General features: G+C 39.8%; 1 protein-coding gene across 1 annotated transcript; it reads right to left on the minus strand.

Annotated features, from left to right (window-relative positions):
• Positions 1 to 936: 936 nt before the first annotated feature.
• On the minus strand, positions 937 to 26085 carry insig2 (insulin induced gene 2). Its single transcript, XM_020933260.2, has 7 exons — positions 25942 to 26085; positions 22438 to 22621; positions 20396 to 20568; positions 14907 to 15031; positions 10495 to 10661; positions 10225 to 10324; positions 937 to 7868 (listed from the first exon to the last, which is right to left on the minus strand). The coding sequence occupies exons 2-7, from the start codon at positions 22551 to 22553 to the stop codon at positions 7827 to 7829; spliced, it is 723 nt and encodes a 240-aa protein (XP_020788919.1). The 5' UTR covers positions 22554 to 22621; positions 25942 to 26085; the 3' UTR covers positions 937 to 7826.
• Between the last annotated feature and the right edge of the window lie 470 nt (positions 26086 to 26555).

Here is a 26555-nt window from a genome sequence, read left to right on the forward strand (position 1 = left end):
AGTCCCAGTCTCGGTCCCTGGTCTCTCCGGTCTCATCTTTGTTCCGGTCTTTTTCCCGGTGGTCCCGGGGTTCCCGTCTTTGTTCCCGGTCCTTCCCGGTCTGGGTCTCGGTCCCGGTCCGGTGGTCTCGTGTCCCGTCTCGGTCCCGGTCTCAGTCCCGTCTCAGTCCCGGTCTCTCCCGATCTTTGTCCCTCTTGTTCCCGTCTTTGTTCCCGTCTCGGTCTCGGTCTCGGTCTGGTCCCATCTTTGTTTCGGTCTCCGGTCCCCGTCTCTCGGTCTCGGTCTCGGTCCCGATCTTTGTTCCCGGTCTTTGTTCCCGGTCTCGGTCCCGGTCTCAGTCCGGTTTTGTTCCCGGTCTCAGTCCTGGTCTGGTCCCGGTCTGGTCCTGTTCCCGGTCTCAGTCCCGGTCTCCCGGTCTCGGTCTCGGTCCCGGTCTCGTCCCGATCTTTGTTCCCGGTCTCAGTCCCGGTCTCGGTCCCGGTCTCGGTCCCCGTCTCGGTCCCGGTCTGGTTCCGATCTTTGTTCCCGGTCTCGGTCCCGGTCTTTGTTCCCGGTCTCGGTCCCGGTCTCGGTCCCAGTCTGTTCCCGGTCTTTGTTCCCGGTCTTTGTTCCCGGTCTCAGTCCTGGTCTAGTCCCGGTCTGGTCCTGTTCCCGGTCTCAGTCCCGGTCTGGTCCTGTTCCCGGTCTCAGTCCCGGTCTGGTCCTGGTCTTTGTTCCCTCTCAGTCCTGATTCTCGTAATATTACAACTTTAATGTCGAAATGTTACGACTTTATTCTCGTAGCACCAGCATTCTTTTATTTTTTTTTTTTACCTGAGCCTTATACTCCGTCGCACTAAAGAAATAAAGTGGATTTAGATTTGGACGATTGTGATGAGGAAACATTAAAACATGCCTAAAATCTTACGTAACAACACACGAATAACCGAAGCAAACTTATCAAACCGAGCTTTAATAACAATGTAATAACACAATAACAGCTTTCGCTTGCTGAGATCTGGTACATTTGTGTTTTTTGTTTTTTTTTTGTTTTTACTGTATTCAACACGAACCAGAAATACAGAGGAAGATACAAAAAACATACTGTTCTTGGACATGACACGGAACCTCTGGCCCTACGAGGAGAAAAGTGCTCAACTCAAACCCTTTAATACTAGAAAACTTATGTCGGTACAAGTTTTATTACCGTCGTTGTTATAAAGTTGTTGTAAATAAACGTAAGTATCAGTACAGTTCTATAGTGCGTTTTTCAGCATTTTTGACGTATTTTAAAGACAAATCGGTGCTAAATCAACTTTTTTTTGCGACTTAAAAAGGTGTATTGTGTAACTTTTCTGGTGGAGGGTCCGTCGCCGTCACAGCTCTGCCTGGAATGTTCCGCAGTGTGACTTTAAACAGCTCCACTTTACATTTTTTATCCAATTACAAGTGGTTTAATAGCTCAAAAAGACGTAGAAAAACAGCATTCTGACAGGGAGCGGCGTCGCCTCTCCACAGATCTGGTTTGGTTTCTGTGAAGATGAAAAGGTTTAAAGCCACACCGTGAAACATTCCAGACAGAGAAGACATTTTAAGACGTTAAGGGAACCTGGTATTACCTTTTTTTTTGCTACTAAACGGTGTATATGGTGTTTTAATAATAATAACAACAATATTGATAATAATGTAGTTACGTCGTCTTTTTTTTTCACAATTTTAGTAGAAAATATTAAGTAAAGTTGCATATTTGTGTACAAAAATGGTCAAAAACTGTGTGTGCTGCCTCCGGTCGACTCCAGTTTCAAGTACTACGTGACATCGCACAGGACTTCCTCGATTCCGCCGATTCCAAACACAGTACCGTATTTTTCGGACTATAAGGCGCATTTAAAATCCTTTAATTTTCTCAAAAATAAAATCCAGTGCACCTTATGTATTAATTCTGGTTGTGTTTACTGACCTCGAACTGATTTTATGTGGTACACTGCGCTCAAAAATCTGTCAAAATCACTGTTTTTTTTCAGCGCTTATAGTTTATGCAAATGAGTCATGTGGTTTTAAGTTTTGTTTCTGTAAAACGTAAACAAATGTGCGCAAAGCTGCATTAAACACATTATTACTCAATGGATAGTTGAGTCATTTTCATAGGAAATAAAAAAAACAATCGTAAATGATCCTCCCACATTCACATTCATAATCCACATTCACCAAGACGGGGAGGCAACGCCGGGCGAATTACACCACGATCTGCCGGTGGATCCTGGACGCCTGGACTTAGGCTACGTCTACACGACAACGCTCCTGGATTTTTTTCTTTGCGGGTTGAAAAAAAATTTGCGTCCACACACGTGCCGGATCAGTAAATGTTCACGTCCACACAACAACGGAGCACTGAGTGAAAACGATATAATACACATGTCACACCTGTATGTGGCGCTGTTACAATGGTAACAATATTTAATAAAGCAGATCTCATCACGGTTTTTTAAACTTTAAGGTAATTTAGCCGATTATAGATGTATCCCATAAATATCACCGTTTTGTTTTGCAAAAGTTAAACATAAGTCACAGAAAGAACACTCATATTCCACTGAGTCGTGTCCTTTAGTCCGACAGAAGCTCAACCACATCAGCGCACAATAGCGAGCTTTTCTTTTTGTATGCTTAGTTTATGCTAATTAGCCATGCGGTTTTAAAGGTTGTATGGAGGATTTTTTTTTTGTTTCAAATTGTCAATGAAAGATTAAAATACCATTATAGAGACGCAGCAGCTTTGTAATTATGATGACCAAAAAAAAAAGAATGAAAATCTATCAACTGTGGACGTGTTGAGGCCAGATAAACATCAGCCAATAGAAAACGAGGCTCCCTCATTTTCTATTGGCTGTTAGGTTGTCAATCAAACTCCCTAGTGTAACTGACTCATCGAAGCGCGGGGATTACGTGTTATGTAGAGGTTCTTAGAGGCTTTTTCAAACTGTCGCTTCCTCACATTTCGTACAAAGTTTGTCACGACAGTGGACGAGAATCCACGACCAGTTCGCCGCAAAAGAAAGTCCATTTTTGAGGTCGCTGAAAGAAGAAGAGAAGGAGAAAAGGAGCGAAGCTAAACTGAGGTGATTCTTGGAGATTCCTTCCAGTGATGGTGCGAATGAAACAGACGAAGGGTCTAAAAACTGACGCGTCGGTCGATAAATTACCTCTAGACAGGAAACTTCAACAGTAATTCTGAACGCGCACAAGGACGGTCACTGTATTTCTCTTAAAAAAATCCTCTATACAACCTTTAAGTTTTGTTTCTATAAAACGTAAACAAATATGCTCAAAGCTGTGTGGATAGGGAAGGCCTGCGGACACAGAAACAAAGTGTCTGGACGCAGATCGTTTCTGATACGGTGATAACGTGGATTCGCTTCAGTGTAAACATAGTCTTTGTAATTAATCCGTGTGCGTAATCTGCGGTGTGTTGTTAGCATTAGTACTAACAGCGTGTCTCGGATGCCGGGCGACAGGAGCGGCTCTGTGGAGGCCAGTTCGAGGGCCACAGGCTTCGCTGCATCAGAGGACCCTGTGATCTGTTTTCGCCCACCCCAAAACGCCGGCACCGTGTGGACGAAAGGCCAAAACGAAAAAAAAACTTCTCAGTTTTTACCAAAAAAAATGTTGTCGTGTGGACGGCCCCTTAATGCTCCTTATAATCCGGTGCACCTTATGTATGAAAATAGACGAGAGAATTCAACATTATTCATATTGCGCCTCATAGTCCGACAAATACGGTAATGCGTTTAAGACTTTTTTGTTTACTTTTTGATACCGTATATTTCTTCTTTTATTTGACACGTCTGGCCAATAATGTCGAACAGCTGAAATACGTTTAAAGGAAATGAAGCAGCCCCTCTTTTAAAACTGAAAGCGTGTTTTTTGAGAGACATTTAAAACAAAACAAAAAAGTACAGTTTCAGGTCCACACAACATACTGGCGAAAATCCGTGTCCCTTTTTTGAAAAACTCTAGTACAAAGAGGATAAAACATGTCAAAACAGAAAAATATTTTAGAAAAATGAGGACATAATGAACGACATATATCAGTAACAATAGTATCTGTATTTAAAGCCGCATTGCGTGACTTTTTTAACCCTAACCCTGCTTGATTCCATGTAGATGCGTTGCCGTTTCCGCAGTATGCCGTTTAATTTAAGTATCTCCATGGAGACGAGGAGGCCCACACCAGCGGGGCGAGTTACAGGTCAGGTCTGTGGAGGAGTGGGCCGGCTCGCAGTGACAAGTTTTTACGTTTTTTTTGAGAAAGAAAGTAAAGTTTTGAGAATGAAAAACACCCGTAATCGAAGATATATTGGTGTAATGCCATACTGTGGAACATCCCAGGAAACATCGTCATAACATCACCATGGAGACGAGCAGAAAAGTTACGCAATGCACCTTTACAGTTAGTTTTCCACAATTAGGAAATAATAAAAGTTGAACAACAGGGATGATGGGTTGGATTGGTATAAAAAAATCCTATAACTTTAAAAACACTGAGGAGCACTTCTTGAATTACAGCCAAACGTCATTTTCTTTAACGTTTTTGTTTTAGGTTTTGCAGCTTTTCTCCAAAGTCCACATCTCGTCGGATTTGCAGGTATGAGCGGGACAAAATATCGCTAAATATTTTTCAGTTTCGGTATCGGCGAGTACTCGGACCAAACCACCGAGCCGATACCACTCTGTACTTTCCACGTCGAGGACCTGTCGATGCGAGCGCTAAATCCGACTTTGTTTACTCTGCATTTTCCATGTGCTCCGAGAATGAGCGTCTTTTCACAGGCCTCACTGTTGGTTTTATCCGCACTGTGGTAGAAAGTAACAAATTAAAAAAGTATAAGTGCTAGGGATGGGCATTCCATTAAATTTTCTTAATCGATCGTCGGGAGAATTAACAATCGATTAAAATGATCATCATTATTATTACTATCCGCGCTACTAATCTGCATAAATAAATTAAACATTACGACATATAAACCGTAACGACTCTAGAGCCACATCAGCCCGTTTGACATTATAATGTGTTTAATTCAGTTTTGCGCAAATCTCACAGAAACAAAACTTAAAACCACATGGCTAATTTGCATAAACTAAGTGAAGAAAAACTGCTCGTGTCGCTGATGTGGTTCAATTTCTGTCAGATTAAAAGACATGACTCAGGTGAATACAGGTTAGTGTGACCAGATTTGTGTTTGTCAAAACCAGGACAGCGTACGGGGGGAGGGGGGCGGGGCCTCGTCATCCACATTGAGCGACTCTCACCTGGAAAAACTTTTTAATGTTTTTTGGTGTCCTGGTGCTTTGAGGTCCCTGACACCACCACTGGACACCGAAACATATGTGCTGCTTTGTACACTGTGGACATGGACTCAAACTTGTCCCGAACGGAACGGAAAACGGGGAATTTCTTGTACAAGTCATCGTTAAATACACATTTGTGCTTCGGCGTGTTGCAGACTGACCCACTGTTTGTGTCTCGCTCCTTCTGAGTTACAGACGCTACGAGAGACGCTCAGTTTAACGTCCCAATGAAAGGAAATGAAAACCCGAACATTTGCATCACTTTATAAAAAAAAAAAAAACCCCGACGGCCGAGACAGGACGTGGAAAACGGACATGTCCGGGGAAAAACGGACGTTTGGTCTCCCTACGCTACGCACAGCGACCTACATTTGGTTTGTCGATTAAAAATGAACGTAATGGACGAAATTCTTAATGATCAATTATCGACTAATCATGCCCATCCCTTCACGCAGTTAAAAGAATAAATTATAGACACTATTAGATTTAAATCATGATAGAATTAAACTGAAAATAAAATCGCATTCATTTGAGCTGAGAAAACTAATTTAGGGATCAATAAATTATAATATTATATTAGGTCGTTATGCACTGTAGATATTTTTAATGACGGTGATGAAACTGACACCGTTACTACTTTTCGATACCGTGGTATACAGTAATACTGTAATACTGTAATACTGCCCAACCCTAGTCCCTAGACTGGAATCGGTTGAGGTTGGATCGTCAGATTTTTAAAACAATAGTATCGATATTAGTTTTGGAACTGAAAAACTACTAATATGTATTTTTTGCAAATAATGTTTAAAATATCCGAAAAACGTGTTTCTTTTGTGTAAATCGGGCCAAACTTTTGTACACAGTTCTCCCACTGTGACGTCATCAAGAAAATCAAGGTACGTTGTGTAAATTTTCTGGCGGAGGGTCAGTTTTTGCTTTTTTTTTTTCCTCTATGCAGATGTTATTTCTTGGCCTGGTTTGTTCTCCACGATGACAGAAAAGTTTAACGAGGCGAGAGGCGACTTCGCTCACTGCCAAAATGTCAGTTTTTCTAGGTATTTCTGAGCTATAAATCCACCTACAAATCGAATAAACGTTTTCTGTAAAACGTGTCCTCAAGCCAAAATGTTGCAAAATCGTTGAAGTACTAGTATTTTTTTGTTTTTTGGGGACCAGCTCTCTTGCGGTCGGACTTGCCGTCTTGTCTTGGTCTCTTATGAGCGTCACGTGGAAACAGAACGAAACTAATCGAACGTCGTCTCCTCACGCAGTTAAAAGAATAAATTATAGACACTATTAGATTTAAATCATGATATAATTAAACTGAAAATAAAATCGCACATTCATTTGAGCTGAGAAAACTAATTTAGGGATCAATAAATTATAATATTATCGAATAAACGTTTTAAGTTTCGTTTCTGTAAAACGTGTCCTCAAGCCAAAATGTTGCTAAATCGCTGAAGTACTAGTATTTATTTATTTATTTTTTGAGACCAGCTCTCACCAGTCTGTAATACTGTAACACCGTCCAACCCTAGTCCCTAGACTGGAATCGGTTGAGGTTGGATATCATCAGATTTTTAAAGCCATAGTATCGATATTAGTTTTGGAACTGACAAAACTGGATTGGTGCATCCCTACTCATGTAATTTTTTTTTCAAATAATGTTTAAAATATCATAAAAACATGTTTCTTTTGTGTAAATCGTGGTGAACTTTTGTACACAGTTCTCCCAGTGTGACGTCATCAAGAAACTCAAGGTACGTTGTGTAAATTTTCTGGCGGAGGGTCCGTTTTTGCTTTTTTCTCCATGCAGACGTTCTCCATGACCACAGAAAGGTTTAACGCCACACCGTGAAACATTCCAGACCAAGTTACAGGTCAGATCTGCGCAGAGGCGACCCCCGCTCACGGCCAGAATGTCAGTTTTTCTCGGTATTTCTGAGCTATAAAAGCACCTGTAATCGAATAAATGTTGAGTCGAGCCGCTTTAACGTCACACTGCGGAACATTCCAGGTACAGCGATGACGTATCCATAGAAACAAGAAGGTGACGGACCCCCAAACGAAAAGTTACGCAGCGTACCTCTAAAACAGACTTGTCATTTTTTCAACATGTTTTCAACTTTTCTTCACAACTTGGTGTAAAACTATAATTTATATTTACAACAGGTGTTACTCAAATCAAATAAAAAATAAAATAAAAGTGAGAGAATCATCGGAACTTAAACTATTGAGATTGTAGAACGTTGAACGCAAACTATAGAGTGTACGTTTTATCCTGAGGCGCTGATACTGAAGACGTTTCAAGTTTGAGTTGTTGGACAGTCTCACCCAGCCACAGCTGCTTCTCAAAAAGTCTGGATTTTCGGTCCCAAATAAAGTCAAAGAATTCAATTTCCTTGTTCCTTGAGAGTTGGGAAATGCCGAGTTCCGTACTGAGCAGCCGAGTCGGACTCCGAGGTCAAAAAGTGTCTTACGAAAATGAACCGAGTCCGGCCTCAGTCCTGGTGCGTCTTCTCCTGGATGAACTTGTATTCGTACTGAGAGAGATACAAAAAAAAAAAAGACAATCAGATTTAACAAAACAAAAAAGAAAAAAAAGAAAAACCTGTGTATCATTTGTTCATACGTTTTTCAAAATAAAACCAAAAATAAGAAAATGAAAAAACAACAATTTTCTTCATTATTTTTCTCCAAAACCAAAATGAAAAAACAGATAATGATTTGTTTTTTTTTCAGTTTTCGATTTTGTGTTTAAATGAAAAATGGAAAAAACGAATCACGACCGTTTCCCGACGGACTGAACCAGGACTTAAACCAGGACTGAACCAGGACTGAACCAGGACTAAACCAGGACTGAACCAGGACTGAACCAGGACTGAACCAGGACTGAACCAGGACTGAACCAGGACTAAACCAGGACTAAACCAGGACTGAACCAGGACTGAACCAGGACTGAACCAGGACTGAACCAGGACTAAACCAGGACTAAACCAGGACTGAACCAGGACTAAACCGTTTTCAGTCCCGGTCTGGTCTCGGTCTCAGTCCCGATCTTGTTCCAGTCTGGTCCCAGTCAGGTCCCAGTCTGAGTCCCGGTCTGGTCCCGGTCTGATCCTGGACCTGGTTCAGTCCGGCATCACAGTTTAAGTCACGTAAAAGAGAAACGGTCGTGATTCATTTTTTCCAACACAAAATCGAAAACTGAAAAAACGAATCATTATCTGTTTTTTCATTTTGGTTTTGGAGAAAAATAATGAAGAAAATAGTTGCTTTTTTGTTTTCTTATTTTTGGTTTTATATTGAAAAACAAATGAACAAATGTTACACGGATTAAGAAAGATACTCATTTTAGAGGTTGCAAAAAAAGCAAAAAGTAAATAGAAGAGGAACAGTAATAGATAAGGTAGAGTTAAAAACCTTTGAAACATAAACCATTATCCATGTATTAGTGCACACAGTTAGGTATCAAAATTATATATTTATAATAATAATACAAATATAATTCATCAAATTTGAGTTTAGCACAACGTGTAATTCAGAAATCCCTTGGTGAGCTACTGTATTTTTCAGACTATAAGGAGCAAAATCCTTTAATTTTCTCAAAAATCGACAGTGCGTCTTAAAAACCCTGTGTGCCTTAAAGTCCGAAAAATAGGATACATGGAGTGAGGTGGAGAGCTACAGGTTGGAGACCCCTGATCTACATAAACATGTATATTTAATTATTTTATTATGTATTTTTTATTTTTATTAAAGGTCCTGTATTACACAAGATTGCTTCTTGTGAGATTTAAGACATGTTCTAATGCTGCTACCTTCTCAAAAACAGATGTGGAGTTGTGTTTTGTTTTATCCACAAATGTTTGAGTAAATCTTTATTATTAGTCTGTCTACATCAGGAGTCAAACTCAAACTCACAGAGGCTAAAATTAAAAACTGAGACTAAGTCGTGGGCCAAACTAACTATTTACTGAAAAATTTCAACATCTGCATGTTTCCTCTTCTTTTGAGATATGTAATGTTAAACCTTTTCTTATTCAAATCAATGTTTAATAATAGTTTTGCTTAAACACTGAATCCAGAACAAGCAGAATATAAAATAATAATAACTAAATTTTAAATAATGTCTCTATAGCCGATCTATAGGAAGCTCTAACTCTTAATACATATTTGATATGATCTCACGGGTCAAATATAATTATATCGCGGGCCAAATTTGGCCCCTGGGCCTGAGTTTGAATGTCTGGTCTACATCATTATGTCTACATCTCCACAGCTCGAAATGCTCTGTTCCACCTTATGATGTCATGAAGCGGTAGATTCAAGTTAACAGCTCCTCCAGGACTGAAATCCTAAAGCTTCTAGTGAAGGTGTGAGGAGTTTAAAAACACTGTGGAGCACTTCCTGTACCAACACATGACATCACAAGGTGGAACAGAGTGTTTTCTGTTTGAGAGAAGAGCCTAAATGTGCAGGGTGTGTGTGTTAAACATGTGAATGAAACAAAACACAACTCCAGGTCTGTTTGTGACGAGGAAATAACATCAGAACATGGATCAGAAAACAGCGTGATATATTATTGTTTATACTCTTGAGGTCAAAATGAGACCACTGTGTAATGTTTGCATCTAATTATAAAGCGTTTCATCCTTTTTCCTTGTGTCAGGAAGTGCACTGTTGACATGATAGTTGTTAACAGGTTCCTGGATGTTAGAAAAAGCGTTTATAAACTCCTCATGGCGAATAATTCGAGTGCTCAGAATGCATAAGGTATTTAAAATAAACAAATGCTCTGTTTTTCACGTTTAGGAGAGAGTAAAAATCAGGTGCAGCTCCTTTAACAAGAACTGTACATTATTAAAAAGAAAACATGAACATAGCTGAGATTTTCACCAGAGCCAGTTGCCGTCCGATGTTTCCCATGGTGATGACGCCAGCGAAGAAGATACAAGGCAGCCAGGAGCGGATGTAAAGGAAGTCTGGAGACGTGTACCTGAAAAGAACAGCACCGCTCATCAGTCACGGACACTACTTCTGTTTTAATGTTTGAAAAGTTTGTTGTTTTGAAAAGTAGTGACACAGCCACGCATTTCCCAACTCCAACACAAACTCAAACACAGCGTCTGGAGCGGGAAATCCTCTTATAGTTTTGTATCGACGTACTGGAACAGGCCGTTGTAGACGAGCAGCTGCGTGGCGAGCGTGGCGAGCAGAGCGATGGTCACGCCGAGGCCGAAGCCGCTGCGGGAACGGTCGAAGGTCCACCACAGGCCGATGGAGAGCGCCGCCAGGGTCAGGGACAGCTGCACGTTGTTGGCAAAGTCCACCTTCTGATGTAACACACGGTCAAGGAGCTAAAGTACAAGTTTGCTTTTTACTTTGACGATTCTCCAATTTGAACTTAATCTGGTGGGATAAAAACGGATGTAAATATAAATAGTCAGGGAGCCAAAGTCTCAAAAATGGGTTGAACCTGACATCGCCTGCCATACTTTTTGTGTTTTTTTTGTTAAAGGTTGTATGGAGGATTTTTTTTGTTTCAAGTTGTCAATGATAGATTATAGATGCAGTCGCCTTGTAATTATGATGACCAAAAAAAAGAGAATACAAAGTCATCAACTCTGGACATGGTGGGGCTAAACATTTGCCAATAGATAACGACACTGCCTCGTTATCTGTGAGCTGACAGGCTGTCAATCAAACTCCCTACGTTTCTAGTGTAACTGACTTGCCTGCGCGCCGCCGGTACGTGGTTTACGTACGACTGTCACACAGTCCACAGACGCAAGACGCACAGACGCTGTTTACTCCACCAACGCAACAGTTCTTAGCGGCTTTTTTTGACCTATATCTTCCTCTCAGTTCGCACAAAGTTTGTTGCAATGGCGACAAGAATCCAGGAGCAGTTCGCCACAAAAGAAAGTCTGTTTTTGAGGTCGATGAAAGAAGAAGACAAGGGGAAAAGCAGCGAAGCCAAACTAAGGTGATTCTTGGAGATTCATTCCAGCGATGGCGCGACTAAAGCAGACGCAGGGTCTAAAGACTGACGCACTGGTCCACAAATTACTCCTGGACAGGAAACTTCTGCTTATTATGAAAACGTACTTTATTTACAAGAGTTAGACAAACGTTTTTCAGGACACGAAAGCGATATCCTATGTCTGAAAACGTAATTTTCAAGGCAAAGAAAGAGTCCGCTTGCTGCTGCGTGTTGTAGCTAGTTCATTCGCACTGAATCTCCGCGCACTCTTCTCTGCTCCCCTTTCCTGCTCCTCTCCCCGCTGTCCGATCCACTCTTCCTCCTGCTCCTCACTTCTCCGGGCACGAAATCTCCGCGCACCACTCCCCTCTCCTCTCCCTGCTCCCTGCTCCTCACTTCTCGTCCGCGAACGAAATGTCCGCACACCCCCTCCTCCCGCTCCTCACTTCTCCATCTTGCCTAACCAACACTGTAGTTAGTTGTTTACAAGTCATGTGCAGCACCGGCTGTAAACAAACCTGTTTCTGGCGTAAAGAGGAGGAGGGAGGAGGCGTTTCTACGTAGGAGCTGTAGGGGAGGGGGGGTGGTTTCACGCATGCGCAACATTTGAAAAAGGACAAACAGTCGCTGGATTTCTCGTTCCTTGGAAAATCCTCTATACAACCTTTAACTGTGACCCTGAGGACAAATAATTGGAGGGTCTGTTCTTCCGGAAATATTGCGAAAAAAAATTGTGTCCATTTTAGTGTTGGTAACTTTCATTTTGTGATAGAAAACTTTGAAAAATGAAACATTTCCTCAAATCCTCAGTGGGTTGGGTAAGCTGTCTACAAATACATTCCAGATGCAAAGAACACATGTGGTGAAAAAAATATTCATAAAACACATTTCTACATGATTTTGGCTCAATTTAATGCCAAAAAATAAGGCATTTTTACACTTTTTTCCAATATTTTCATCTTTACCTCATTGGCAATCAACTATTCCCCCAGGTTTTGACATCAGCCAATATGCCATTCTTTTCTTCAAGCAGTATAGTCATTCCACAGAAAAAAATATAAAAATCCAACCAAAATCAATGGATCTGTGATGATTTTTTTTACCATCAACAGGCCCAGAACCTCAATGTTAGGCTCCTCTCAACAGTCCATAAGGCACACTGGTTGTTAAGGTCCACATTATTAAACATCAGCACCACCTTGTTCACGAATTTAAAAAGTCAACGCCAAAGTGAAAGGCACCAACTGTTCACCAAGAAACACCTTCCACTGTAAAGAGACCAAGACGTGATGTTGCTGTAAAACCACAAGAACCAGAAAGTGCAGCTCAGTCTGTTTGTCTTCTGCACGTCTCACTTAACAAACGGGATTTTACTGGGTTCCACAGTGTGACATTAAAACAGCTCGACTTTACATTTCTTCAAACATTCCGTGAAACATTCCTGACAAAGCGGTAACATCAGAAAAGTTACACAACGCGCCTTTAAACATGATTTCAACAAAATAAAAGGTGTTTTCTTCTATTTTTATTTGTTAAAATCAAATTTCTGTGTACATACAGGAGTTTTAGACCATTGTTACTAGGTTGTGGAATTCCCCAGTGTGATTTCAATTTTAAACTTTAGAAAATGGCAAAAGTGGCAAATCCGTGTATCATTCGTTCATTCGTTTTTCAATATAAAACCATAAATAAGAAACCAAAATGAAAAAACAGATAATGATTAGTTTTTTCAGTTTTCGATTTTGTGTTTAAATGAAAAATGGAAAAAACAGATAACGGCCGTTTCCCGTTTACGTGACTCCCGTGACTGCGATGCATACGGACTGAACCAGGACTGATCCAAGTCCGGGACCAGAGTGGGACCAGAGACCAGAGCGGGACTGAGACCGGGACTGAGACCGGGACCAGACCGGGACCAGAGCCGGAGGCTCAGAGCGCACGGCCCGAGTTCGAAGCTGAGGCTCGGAGCCCACGGAGGCTCTGGTCCTGCTCTGGTCCCAGTGTGGTCCCAGACCTGGATCAGTCCTGGTTCAGTCCGTATGCAGCTCAAAATCTGGCATCGCAGTCACGAAAGTCACGTAAACGGGAAACGGCTGTTATCCGTTTTTTCCATTTTTCATTTAAACACAAAATCGAAAATGGAAAAAACTTATCGTTATCTGTTTTTTCATTTTGGTTTTGGAGACAAATAATGAAGAAAACAGTTGTTATTAGGGATGGGCATTCGATGAAATTTTCTTAATCGATCGTCGGAAGAATTATCGATAATTGATTAATCATTAATGTTTTTATATTAAAATGATCATCATTATTATTACTATCTGCACTAATCTGCATAAATAAATTCAACTTTAGGACATATAAACATAACGACTCTAGAGCCACATCAGCCCGTTTGACATTATAATGTGTTTTGTTCAAATCTCACAGAAACAAAACTTAAAACGGCATCTCTAATTTGCATAAACTAAGCGAAGATAAAACTCCAGCTCTTGTGTCGCTGATGTGGTTCAACTTCTGTTGGATTAAAAGACATGACTCAGGTGAATACAGGTTAGTGTGACTATATTTGCGTTTGTCAAAACCAGGACAGCGTACGGGGGGAGGGGGGCGGGGCCTCGTCATCCACATTGAGCGACTCTCACCTGGAAAAACTTTTTCCCACTGGACACAGAAACATATGTGCTGCTTTATACACTGTGCACATGGACTCACACTTGTCCCGAACACAACGGAAAGTGTGGAATTTCTTGTACAAATCCTGGTTAAATCCACATTTGTGCTTCGGTTCGTTACAGACTGACCCACTGTTTGTGTCTCGCTCCTTCTGATGCAGAGACACATGTACACACCTGTTTGGTCGCGATACACACAAACATACATTCGGTTTGTAGATTAAAATGAACGTAATCAATGAAATTCTTAATGATCAATTATCGATTAATCGACTAATCATGCCCATAACTAGTTGTTATATCATTTTTTTTGGTTTTATATTGAAAATGAACGAAAGACACACGGATTGTGGCAAAATAATTCTACAACCTTTAGCTAATCTTGAATATAATGACCTGAGTGTATTTTATTAAAATCTGTACTCTATCCTGTCTGGGTTTTCCCCCCCAAAAAACAAAAAAAAACCCAGAACTACACAGACCATGATACTTTGCTCTATTCCAGCGCAGACTAAATTAAAAATAAGTGTTATAAACTCTGTTCTAATACAGACTACACGAAAAATAAGTGTTATAAGCAGTTTTAAATGCTGCACATTGTTGGCAAAGTCGACCTTCTGATGTAACGGCTGTTCAAGGAGCAAATGCAGTAATGTTCTGTTACATAAAGAGGGTAAGAGACAGAGAAAAGGTCTACGGACTAAAGAAAGAGGAGTGGACACATTATCGCTAATATGGTTCATTCCACAATCAAGTTCCACCTAAGGAAAAAAAAAAAAACCTTTAAAAATATGTACTGTGTAACATTTCAATATAATTTAACCAATAACATAACTGTGAGTGGTTCAATATGGATTTTTAACTTTGTTTATAATATAAAGGCGAGAGGAGGTGAGCGTGTTTGTTTGTTTGTAGGATACGGCACTCGCGTGGTTGATCCCGACGAAAACGGCCACGCAGCGCATCACACTGGACCACTCCCGCTTGAACTTGTGTGGCTCCCCCAGACGACTGTCGATACACGGGTACAGCAGACCGATCAGCGCTGAAACACAACAGGAGACAAGAGTCAAGACGGGAACAAAAAGCTCAGTAAAGGTGCATTTTTCTGGTGTAACTTTCCTAGTGGAGGGTCCGTCAAATGCTATTACCTTGTCTGAAATGTTTTGCTGTATGGTATTAACCTGTTATCATCCACCTAATTTTGGCGTGTGCACAATAGCACTACATACCCAAATGCCATAGCTTATTAAAAGAAAACCTAGTAACCTGTAGATATGTACATGAAGACTGTGAGTGCTGCCTAACCTACAGTACAGTCAATTAAACATTGTATTTTTTTGCTTCGAAAAAAAAATTGAAAAAAATAAAGGCCTTAGCTTGGTCATACTTCATGCTAGGCACTTGTGACTCACTACACTCATTGTTCAAGTTGTTGGCAACAACTGTGTAGAATTTCAGATCTCTAGGACAAAGGGTTTTGATGCTGTGAGCCTTTGTGTAAACAAAATGACAATTCGGCACAAGATTGCCAAATTTGTGCCAAAATAATAATAATAATAATAATAATAATATAATAATAATAATAATTGTTATTATTATAATACTAATTCTTCTGAGCTTTAGGCATGTTTTCTCAAGAAAAAAAAACTAAAAGTAGCCAAAATTGTCCTCCAAGTGGAAGATCTGCCTTCTATAGCACCGCCCGCACTGCTCCCTGTCTCCCTCGCTCTTACGCTTATAAACACAGCGCCGGTTTCAAAGAGTAACTGTATGTCCCACCCAATGTTTGAAAGCTCTGGTGATAGGCTAAAACAATATGTCAATCACTTTCTGGAAGATCCAATGACTGAAGAGATTTCCCGTAAACAAACTGATGACGCGTGCGTAAAGCCAGGAAGTACGTGGGTGCGTTAGCTTCTTCAGCGGCTTGTCCCACCTAAACCCCGGCCACCGACAACAGCGGGGAGGGTCTCATTTTGAAGCTAAGAGGTGTGAGGAAAACAAGCGTACCCAAGAGCGGGAGAGAAAGGGAAGTCAGAGCGGGAGAAGGCTCGGAAAGGCAACATATAGTTTTCATTCACGGATTCATCCACTCATACGGACGACGATTTTCTGGATTATTTCCCCACATGGAATTATTTTATGGAAAAAACAACTTGATATTGTTTTTCTGTGGATTATTATGGACTTATTGAGTACAACTTTTCATGGATTGAACGCGTTTTGGACCGACAGAACCGGCTCAAAGGTAAGAAACGCGTATCTTATTCTTTGTTTATGATGTGAATTTTTAAGTTATAGCGTTTTGGGCTCGTTGTACGGCATAAAATGAATGATATGGTTGTTTTATTGAGAAATTAAGCTTTCAAACGATGAATGGCCAGTAGTGAAAACAATAATGAAGGTAAATATACAGAGTGAACATTTTTTATTGGAAAATCACCCGCCGGTGGGCGGGTGGATGGTAAGTGGTTTTTAAACCTTTTTATCTTCATAGAGACCAAACCAGACCAAGTTACAGGTCAGATCTGTTGAGAGGCGACCGCGCTCACAGTCAGAACGCCTTTTTCAAGGTCTTTTGGAGCGATAAAACCACAAAATTGACTCAAAAACAAACCTGGTGTTGTGTTTTGTTTCATTCACATTGGTGTAACACTTTATTATTATTCTGTCTTTATCTCCAAAGATTAAAAAAATGCTCTGTTTTTTTGTAGTGAAGGTGTATGAAGTTTAAAAACACAGTGGAGAACTTCCTGTATTACCACATGACATCACAAGGTGGAACAGATTGTTTTCAGTTTGAGAATCACTAAATCCATTCAATTCTTCATCCTCGGTGTCACTTCTGAACAACTCGGCCTCGACCTCCGGAGGTAAACAGAGCGACGCAAACTCTTCTGTGTCGCTGTCGTCAGACTCAGCATCAGTTCCAGTTAGAATTATTCAGTGTCTTTCTGAATCCCGACAGGATGGTTTCGGTGTCACTGAAGTCCAGGCTTTGTCCATCCGTCCAGTGACTTCAGGAAAGTTTCATGGTTCATCCTCCCAGTGTCACAAGTTTCTCTCTCACTCCAAACTTTCTTTCTCCTGCTCAATTTCCGTTTTCAGCTGCAGATTTCACGACTTGCAGTTTGTAATCTGCAGAATCTGATTTTGTTTTTTGGGGCATTTGTGTTCAGTCTTCTCAGTCTTTGTCTTTATAAATTTGTTTAAAGGCTAAATTGTTCAGTGGTGCAGAAGAAGTAACGGTGCGATCGACTGACATGATACAGACAGGACAGAGGCTCTTTCTGCAGGAGACATGCGCAGTAGAGCCAAGTGACAGTGGTACAGGAGGAACAGGAGCAGCAGATACTCACACACAAGACTAGAACCTCTCAAGGCTGTGAAAATTTTAATATATAATGGCTACATTCAGACTGCAGGGCTTAATGATCAATTCAGATTTTTTTGTGAAATCACGATTTTTGTTTTGTGTGTTTTGTATGTTTGTTTGTTTGTTTTTTGTTTTTTCGTTTTGTTTCAGATTTGATCAGATTTGGGTTGTGCAGTCACAGTGAGAATCACAGGAAACAAACAAACCATTTAAATGTCCTTGTTTTGGTCTGTGCTTCCTTGTGGCCTGTCCTGTCCCTGTTTCTTTTGCCAGTGTGTGCTTTTTTTTTTTTTGTACTAGTACGTGTCTGACTTTGTTTGTGCTGAAACTAGGGATGGGCATGATTAGTTGATTAATCGATAATTGATCATTAAGAATTTCATCCATTACGTACATTTTAATCAACAAACCGAATGCAGGTTGCTGTGTGTAGTGTGACTAAAAAGGTGTGTACATGTGTCTCTGCATCAGAAGGAGCGAGACACAAACAGTGGGTCAGTCTGTAACGAACCGAAGCACAAATGTGGATTTAACGATGATTTGTTCAAGAAATTTCACACTTTCCGTTGTGTTCGGGACAAGTGTGAGTCCATGTGCACAGTGTATAAAGCAGCACATATGTTTCTGTGTCCAGTGTGAAAAAGTTTTTCCAGGTGAGAGTCGCTCAATGTGGATGACGAGTCCCCACCTCCATCCCCCCGTACGCTGTCCTGGTTTTGACAAACGCAAATCTGGTCACACTGACCTGTATTCACCTGAGTCGTGTCTTTTAATCTGACAGAAGTTGAACCACATCAGTGCACAAGAGCTGTAGTTTTATCTTCGCTGAGTTTATACAAATTAGCGATGCGGCTTTAAGTTTCGTTTCTGTGAAAGTTACGCAAAACTGAATTAAACACATTATAATGTCAAATGGGCTGATGTGGCTCTAGAGTCGTTATGTTTATATGTCGTAAAGTTGAATTTATTTATGCAGATTAGTAGTGCAGATAGTAATAATAATGACTGTCATTTTAATATAAAAACGTTAATGATTAATCGATAATCGATCGTTAATTCTTCCGACAATCGATTAAGAAAATTTCATCGAATGCCCATCCCTAGCTGAGACACTTGTTTAGTTTAGTTCTGCTTTGTGCTTTTTTGTTTTGTCACTCAATTCTGTCTGTGGGTTTATGTGGTTTCACTTTGGGACACTTGTGTTTTAGTTTTGTTGCGTGTCTCTTAGTTTAATCACTCATTTTTTTTATAGATGTTAGAGGTTAATCCTGTTATTTTGTTTCTTAGTTTAGGTTATTTTCTGTACATGTTTTGTTAATTTAACCTTTTACATTCCTGTTAATTAAACATTACTTAATTTATTCCATTCTCCACCTTTTTTTTTTTGTTATTTCCCTGATCAACACCATGAAAAAAAAGTGTGATTTATAGTCCGAAAAATACGGTAATATGAACCCTTTAATGTTGACACAAACAGCGGCAGACTTCATAATAATCGTCTCTCATGACTCTTAATTTCTTCCCCCAGAGAAGAGAGCGTAACAGGTTTACAGATCGGTGTCTGGAGAGGAAGGAAGTGCTGATGTGGGCGGAGCCTCGGGGGAACACAGACGCTCTCTGGAGACCGCTGCTCGGCATCGTGGGTAAATAGACCGCTGAGCGTGCAGACGGTGTTGTGGTCGGACTGATGCGGATACTAATTAGTCATTATGAGATGAGGTTCAACTCCACAACAAACTCGAGCCATAAAAAAAAAAAAAAAACTATCTTCAAATGTAGTGATGGAAATATAAATACTTAATAAATACTTGCTTATTTCAATTTAAAATTCCAAAAAACACGTAGAGAAAAAAAAAAAAAAACATTGAGAGGAGCCAGTTGAGGTGACTAGGGCATCTGTTCCGGATGCCTCCTGAACGCTTCCCTGGGGAGGTGTTCCTGGCACATTACAGGTCAGATCTGTGGAGAGGCGACCCCGCTCACAGTCAGAATGTCTGTTTTTCTACGTATTTTTGAGCTCTAAAACCGCCTGTGATTGAATAAATGTAAGGTAGAGCTGTTTAATGTCAAACTGTGGAACATTCCAGGCAGAGCAATGACATGTCCACGGAAACAAGGCGATGGACCCCCAACCAAAAAAGTTACACAGTGCAGCTCAACAAATAAAACAAATAAGTTATTAAACATAAAAATAAAATAAAATTCAAATTACCATATTTTCTGCACTATAGGGCACAGTTAAAAGTGCGTTCCTTATAATCCAGAGCGCCTTATATATGAATTTATTGGGGTGTTTTGGTACGACTTTAGTAAACTACAAAGCCGCTCCACTTGCAGCATCACAGCTCCCGTCGTCAGGAGCATCAGGAGTAATACAGACTGTGATTCCTTTTAATATCAAAATGCACCTGTCAAGAGACACACTCACAACGCCCACTTTAAACTCAAGTCTGTTATAAAGTGAAAGTGTGAGCTGTGTGGGAGCAGTGGATGAGAGAAGGAGAACACACATTCACCAAGACAGAGAGACAGCGCCGAGCCACTTACGCCACCATCTGCCAACGGATCGTGGACGCCCGGGCTAAGGATCAGTATCAACTGTGGTCCGAGCTTTCACCAAGACCAGAATCATCACTGAACTGAACTCCAGGGAACAGTAACCACACTGACTCGGATCATGACGAGAGGGATGTGGGCGAACTGGACGTTGTAATCGCCCAACTGTTTGAACAATTATGAGTTTTTGTGAATATTCTAACAATTTAGTGTCTCAGGCAGTATTCTTTTTACACATTACAATTGAACAAAGTTGAGAGTTATTGTGTTAAATAAAGTTTGACTGACTTATTTATCTGTTGTGTTTCGTTTAATGCACCTTATTGTCCGGTGCAGTTTATATGTGAAAAAAGTTCGAAAACAGACCATTCAATGACAGTGCGCCTGATAATCCAGAGCGCCCTATAGTGCGCAAAATACAGTAAAAAACAAAATAAAATCCTAATAAAGACAGTGTGAGTGTGTGAGTCTCACCGGAGGCCGTCCCGCAGCAGGGAGGGACCCACCAGGCCGAGGAGAAGATGCTGCTGATCACGTCCGGGGGGAACAGGGTCACGTTCCTCTGGACCTGCAGGAGGTTCAGGACCAGAGCCAGGAACACGCCCACCGAGAAGAGGAGCAGCCCGCGGATCAGGAGGTTAGTGCTCCTACACAAACAGGGCAAGGGAGGGTTTCAGGTCGTTACAGAGCTGAATGCAAACTCCTCTCATATCTCTCATCTTTAATATGACAAGGCAAGTGCACTCATGCGGTTCAGCTTCTGTCGGACTAAAGGACACGACTCAGTGGATTATGAGTGTTGTTTCTGTGACAGAGGATGTGCTGATGATGGTGAGTCTGTTCTGTGTGTCGTGATGTTTTCAGAGATCAGACGTGTGCAGGTTTCGCGCAGCTCTTTATGTTGGAGTAACCAGGATACTGCGTAAACATGCACCATGACGAAACCGGGACACTGGTGTGCACGTAAACACACTCACTGAGCGGTACAGTGATCTCTGAGGAGGAGCCAGAGCCCAAACGTGGGACTGTGAGGCCGCAACTCCAGTGTTTGCGCTGTCAGACGCAGCTTCGTATCTACGCACAGAAACCTACATTCGGTTTGTCGATTAGAAATGAACATAATCGACGAAATTCTTAATGATCAGTTATCGATTAGTCCACTAATCATGCCCATCCCTATTATAAACTATAAAGCTCTGATAAAAACAGCTGTTTCCTTGTGCGCTGATGCAGTTCAGCTTCTGTCGAACTAAAGGACTCAGTGGAATATGAGTGTTCTTTCTGTGACAGAGGATGTGCTGCTGATGGTGAGTCTGTTCTGTGTTTCTGTCGTGTTGGAGATGGCTTCATGTGAAACTTCTCAGAGATTATAAGTCTGCAGGTCGTACATGGGTCCGGTCAAGCGGTAACTGAGGGAAACAGGGGCAGATTTTTGACATTCAAATGTCTCTTATTCAGAAACTAGAGGGACTATTGAAATAAGTAAAGTATCAGAATGTAGGAAAGAGTTACACTCCAACAGGGTCAAGTTAAACCTGTGATATTCTTTCAAGTTGTTGACAAAAAATTTTAAAAACTCATGTCGATAACGGAGGGAATGAAATATGCAGCACTTTTTGGGCAATAAATCCAAACAGTGATAACTCTTGGTTCTCACTTACATATCCTTAACAAACTGGTTTGAATATTTGCTTCATATAGTTTTCTACCATATGGTACAAGATTAGGTTGAAAAACCTCTTACTTTTTGACTCATGAGATTTTTTATTAAGAAAGGTCATGGTAACGGAGGGAAAAGTAACGGAGGGAAAATTGTACAAACAAGTAGAAGATTCATGATTTTGCATCATTTGTCGCTTTTTTCTTCTGAATACTTTAATATTACTTCAAAATGAAAGGAAACTATTTCTATAAAATATGTCAGTCCTTCCAAGCAAATTTATATCATTTTAAATACATTTTGTTTTTGAAAAATCATGTACCTTCATCAACAGTTCAAAGATGGAATAACACAAGATATGATGAAATACATCCATTTATTTACATGATTTTTGGGTCTTTGAAATTGGGAAATCATTTTTGTTCCATGTTTCATACATGGTCTGTTTAAAACGTATGGAACTTTAGAACCAAAAATGGAATAGAAAAAAGGTCAACAGTTTCATAAACTAGAGTACATATGTATCTGTTCAATACATTTTTATATCAGATGAATTAACTTGAATTTTTGGCCTTGCTGTTTACTTCTGCTTGACCGGACCCACATATAGACTGTATCGTGGTGCGGTTTCGTAGTTTACCAAAGTCGCACTAAAACATTGTGGTCATACGGTAATACTGTATACCCCGGTAAAATCCTGAGAAAGTTTAACGGTATCAAAATTTGGATACTGCAGACCTTAGTGTGAATGAAAGAAAACACAACTCCAGGTCCGTTTGTGACGAGGAAACTACATAATAACACAGACCTGAACATAGTGTAATCTGAGCCCTCTTACAGTTGTCAGTGACTTTACCTGTTGGTGATGATGGAGATGTAAGGGCCGCGTGGTTGCCGTGGCGCCTGCCCTGGCCCCGCCCACTGCTCTCCTCCCGCTGCGCTGTCGCTCATGGCGGTCAGTGTGAGGGACATTGGTTCAGGACGCAGGTTCGGCCCAGAGCGCAGAGACGGTCCGAGGAGGTCAGAGCCTCATGTCAGAGCTGGACACACGAGAGACACGGTGAGAAAAAAACTGCTGACGGTTTAAAAATGTTACGGACATGAATAATTATCATTTTAATAGTTATGAATGAGTTCCATGATTAAACAAGTTTTATATAATTATACTTTTATTATAGATGGGAAAAAAAACAAGATCCAGCGGAGGTCATCGTGGATAAGCAGCTTTTTTGGTGATACAATGGTGATTATCTTTTGTTGGAGATCAGCATGATTATATAAAATGTCCCCAACGATTATTATCTACCCTTTTTATCAAGTTAACTGATAAATGTATTCATAATTCAATGTGTATCTGATGACTTGAAAACGAGCAGGTTGAGGTACTCCAGACAAAATAAGAGACAGGTTTGTGGAGAGGCAAGCCGGCTCACAGTAAGAACAAGTTTTTCATTGGTTTTCAGTGCATGATATGATATCGTCACGGTATGAATCTCACGGTACGATATTTATTGCGATATCGTGGGAAAGCTCAGGATATGTTGGGGAGGCTCATGATTAGAGATGTAACAAATATCCGAATCGCTCAGTACGATATTTTCACGATACACATCTAATGTTACGATATTTATTGCGATATTTTGTGCCGTGAACAAAACTGTGAATATGCGGATTTTCCTCTCAAACAGAATATCCCCAGGTTTAACTACCCCAAATTTAAGACTTTTTTAAGACCTTTTTAAGACCACTTGAATGAAAGTTAAGACCAACGTCACCCATTATGCAAGCGAAAAACACCAGATCTAATTCTAATAATGACCATTACTCACGGCTTTAAATAACAAAAAACACTTTTATTACAAAATCTCATTCAGAACTCATTTATAGTCATATGCACTGCTTGTAAAATGGCCAAAAAATTATTTATAACATTCTAACAAGACAAATAAAGCACGTTTTTTTGTTGTTGTTTTTGTTTTCCTCCATTTATGATTTGCGCTGCAGCCCGGTTGAGTAAACAAAAAAATAAGCTATTGAAATTTAAGACCTTTGTGAACAAAATAAAGACTTGAACAACATAATGTAAGACTTTTTAAGGCCTTAATTTCGGAATATGAAATTTTACCTTTTTAAGACTTTTAAGACCCCGCGGCTGCCCTCTTAAAATGCCTTGACCAGACTTAATACAAAGAACTAAGACTTAAAAGTGTTAGAACTGTTATTTCTTCATGTCGTCTGCACTGAAATGGAGCAAAGGATCATGGTCTATGTAGTTCCCTCTGTGTTTTTTTTTATCTGTTGCTGCAGGAAGACTTGTAATTCAACATCACGATATTTCAGTTGTTACATCTACTAAAGACATTTATTTTAGTCTACTTAAATTACGCGGTATGACTTTAAATAATGACTAAGGCTGGGTATCATTCAGAAGTTGCCGATACGATACGATCTCGATACAGTGAGCTTACGATTCGCAACGATATATTTCAATTTGATATGGTTAAAAAAACAGCAACAATAAGGCAAAATCATGGGTGTGACACTAAAAGTCTTTGTTAAACCAGTTCTTGTGCAAAGTTCATATGAAACACAAACATGAATCATCAAAACAGTGAAAAGGTCAATAAAGGAGATTCTTTTCTTCAAACAAGAAACAAAACTGTAGCTGTAAGAAAAAAATATTTGTAAAATATACCAAAAAATACTCGGTGATATATCAATACAGCAACCTGCAATATCGATACTGTATCATCACATTAAACGATACCATATATCGATATTTCAATATTTTTACACTCCCCTACTAATGCCATGATGAATATGAGCTTTTTTAAACTCTATTTTGTTAATTTGCATCAACAAATAATTAATTTGATCAATGCTTGATATTGCCAAACATTACACTTAAATCTACACTGTGTAACTTTTCTGATGGGAGTATCCACTATCCACCCCTCGCTTGTCTGAGATTGTTGCTTTGCCTCTACTACACATGTTCTTACTCATCATTAAACTTACTCATCTTTAGCCTTTTTTCTCTTTATGTTGCTAAAAATGCCTTGTAAATCCTTCATTCTTACTGTGAGTGGGGTAAGTCTGAGCAATTAAATTAATTTTGATCACGATTTCGATTTGTGTGTGAAACGATCTCCCAAGTTTTTTGGGGGGATTTTTTTTTTTTATTTAAATACGTATATTTCTTAAATTTTGTAAATACAGAGATTGTAGAACAGCTGGATATATAGTTTATTTTGGATACATTTATGTTTTTCGCCTTATTTCAAGTTCAAAGTACATTTGATTAATTTTATGTTTTATACATCGCAAAACTGCTCTAAGGTTCATCATCATCATCATCATCATCTTTAATCCAGACTCATGGTCCAATTTAAAAACAGACAAGGACAGTGACATTACAAAACAATAAACATTCATGTTTTTAAAAGACGACCACACCAGTGTCTCCACATACTGGACTTATATCTTACTGCATTGAAACTCCGATTTGTGAGTGACATTATTATTTCATTGTCTGATTTGTTCAGTCTGCAGATAAAACTGTACATTAAAATTCTTAAGGCAGCTTGCAAGTTTTCACTCAAGCAGTAACAAACATTTCAGTTGCACCCATCCATTGTGGCCTCCTCAAAAGCTCCGTAAAGCGTCATAGTAGACACCTGCAGTCTTTGCAAACTGGCTTTTTTATAATTAGTCCAGACGTGAGCTGTGTACAACGGTGTACAATATAATTTAAATCATATTTGTAGCTTATATTTATTTTCAATTTGAAAGTTTTGCGTAAATTATCAATAACAAAGTGTTTTGGGGGGTTTTTAAAGAAATGCTGAATAACTAAAAACAATACATTCCATAATCGAGCAGCTCTAGAGTGGGGCCACCGCTCCACAGATCTGACCTATGACATGTCTCCATGATGACAGAATGATGTAATGTCATACTGTGGAACATTCTGGGCAGTCACAATACCAAAAAAAGAACTCCTTTAAATGTATTATCTTACATATTTACAGTTTTATATTGAAACAAACGATTCTTTTATCGTCACGTTAAGTTTGATGACACGTTCCCGGTGTTTTTAATACATTTATCTGAGTTGTATAAAAAGAACATGCACTAACCTACTCTACTTTGTGAGCTTAACGTAAATTCCCAACATTTACACTTAGAAAAAACAAAACAGATGATTCCGAAAGCCAAAATGTGAGAGTAGATCCGATATGACACAGATAAACAGAAGCAGAGGGATTTCTTCATTATCAAACATATTAGGCTAGCTTTGTCGTTAGCTTCACTCAAAGATCACCGCTATTCTCACCTCTTTCTCTATGAAAACACTCACCTTAAACTAACACAAAGCCTCCGCTCGTTCGTTTATACATTTCCAGCGTTTTCGAAGTCAGACGGCTCCGAAAAAACACAAAATGATCCCGATAAGACCCGTTTTTCTGCGCCAATGAAGCGGCTTCCGGTAGTATAAGCTGAGGCGCCGCGCGGCCAATCAGAGCGCGGAGGAGCGGTGACGTAGCCGCGTTGCAGAAGGTGACGTTCTTCACGCCAGATCTCCGTATTTGAATGAATGAATGAATGAATAAATAAATAAATAAAATAAAAATAAAAAACATAATAATAATAATAATAATAATAATAATAATAATAATAATTGTTTTGTTATTTTAGTTTACTTTGCTTTTTATGTCATGAGCATGAAGTAAAACTGGAGACAAATTTATTTATTTATTTGTTTTTGTTTGTTTGTTTGTTTGTTTGAGCCAGGTGCAACAAAAATTCAAAAACAATAACAAAAACATAGATATGTACATGAACATATTTGGAACCTGGTGCTCAAAAGCTCAAAATGCTCTTTTTAAAAAAAAAAAAAAAAAAAAAAAAAGAAGAAGAAAAAAAAGCATTTTATGGAGCTAAATTATTCCCTGATTGTGGGAAAGATGGACT

This window comes from Boleophthalmus pectinirostris, unplaced genomic scaffold (assembly GCF_026225935.1).
Source record: "Boleophthalmus pectinirostris isolate CB_2022bp ecotype Guang Dong unplaced genomic scaffold, ASM2622593v1 HiC_scaffold_1, whole genome shotgun sequence".
In the NCBI taxonomy this organism is placed as follows: Eukaryota; Metazoa; Chordata; class Actinopteri; order Gobiiformes; family Gobiidae; genus Boleophthalmus; species Boleophthalmus pectinirostris.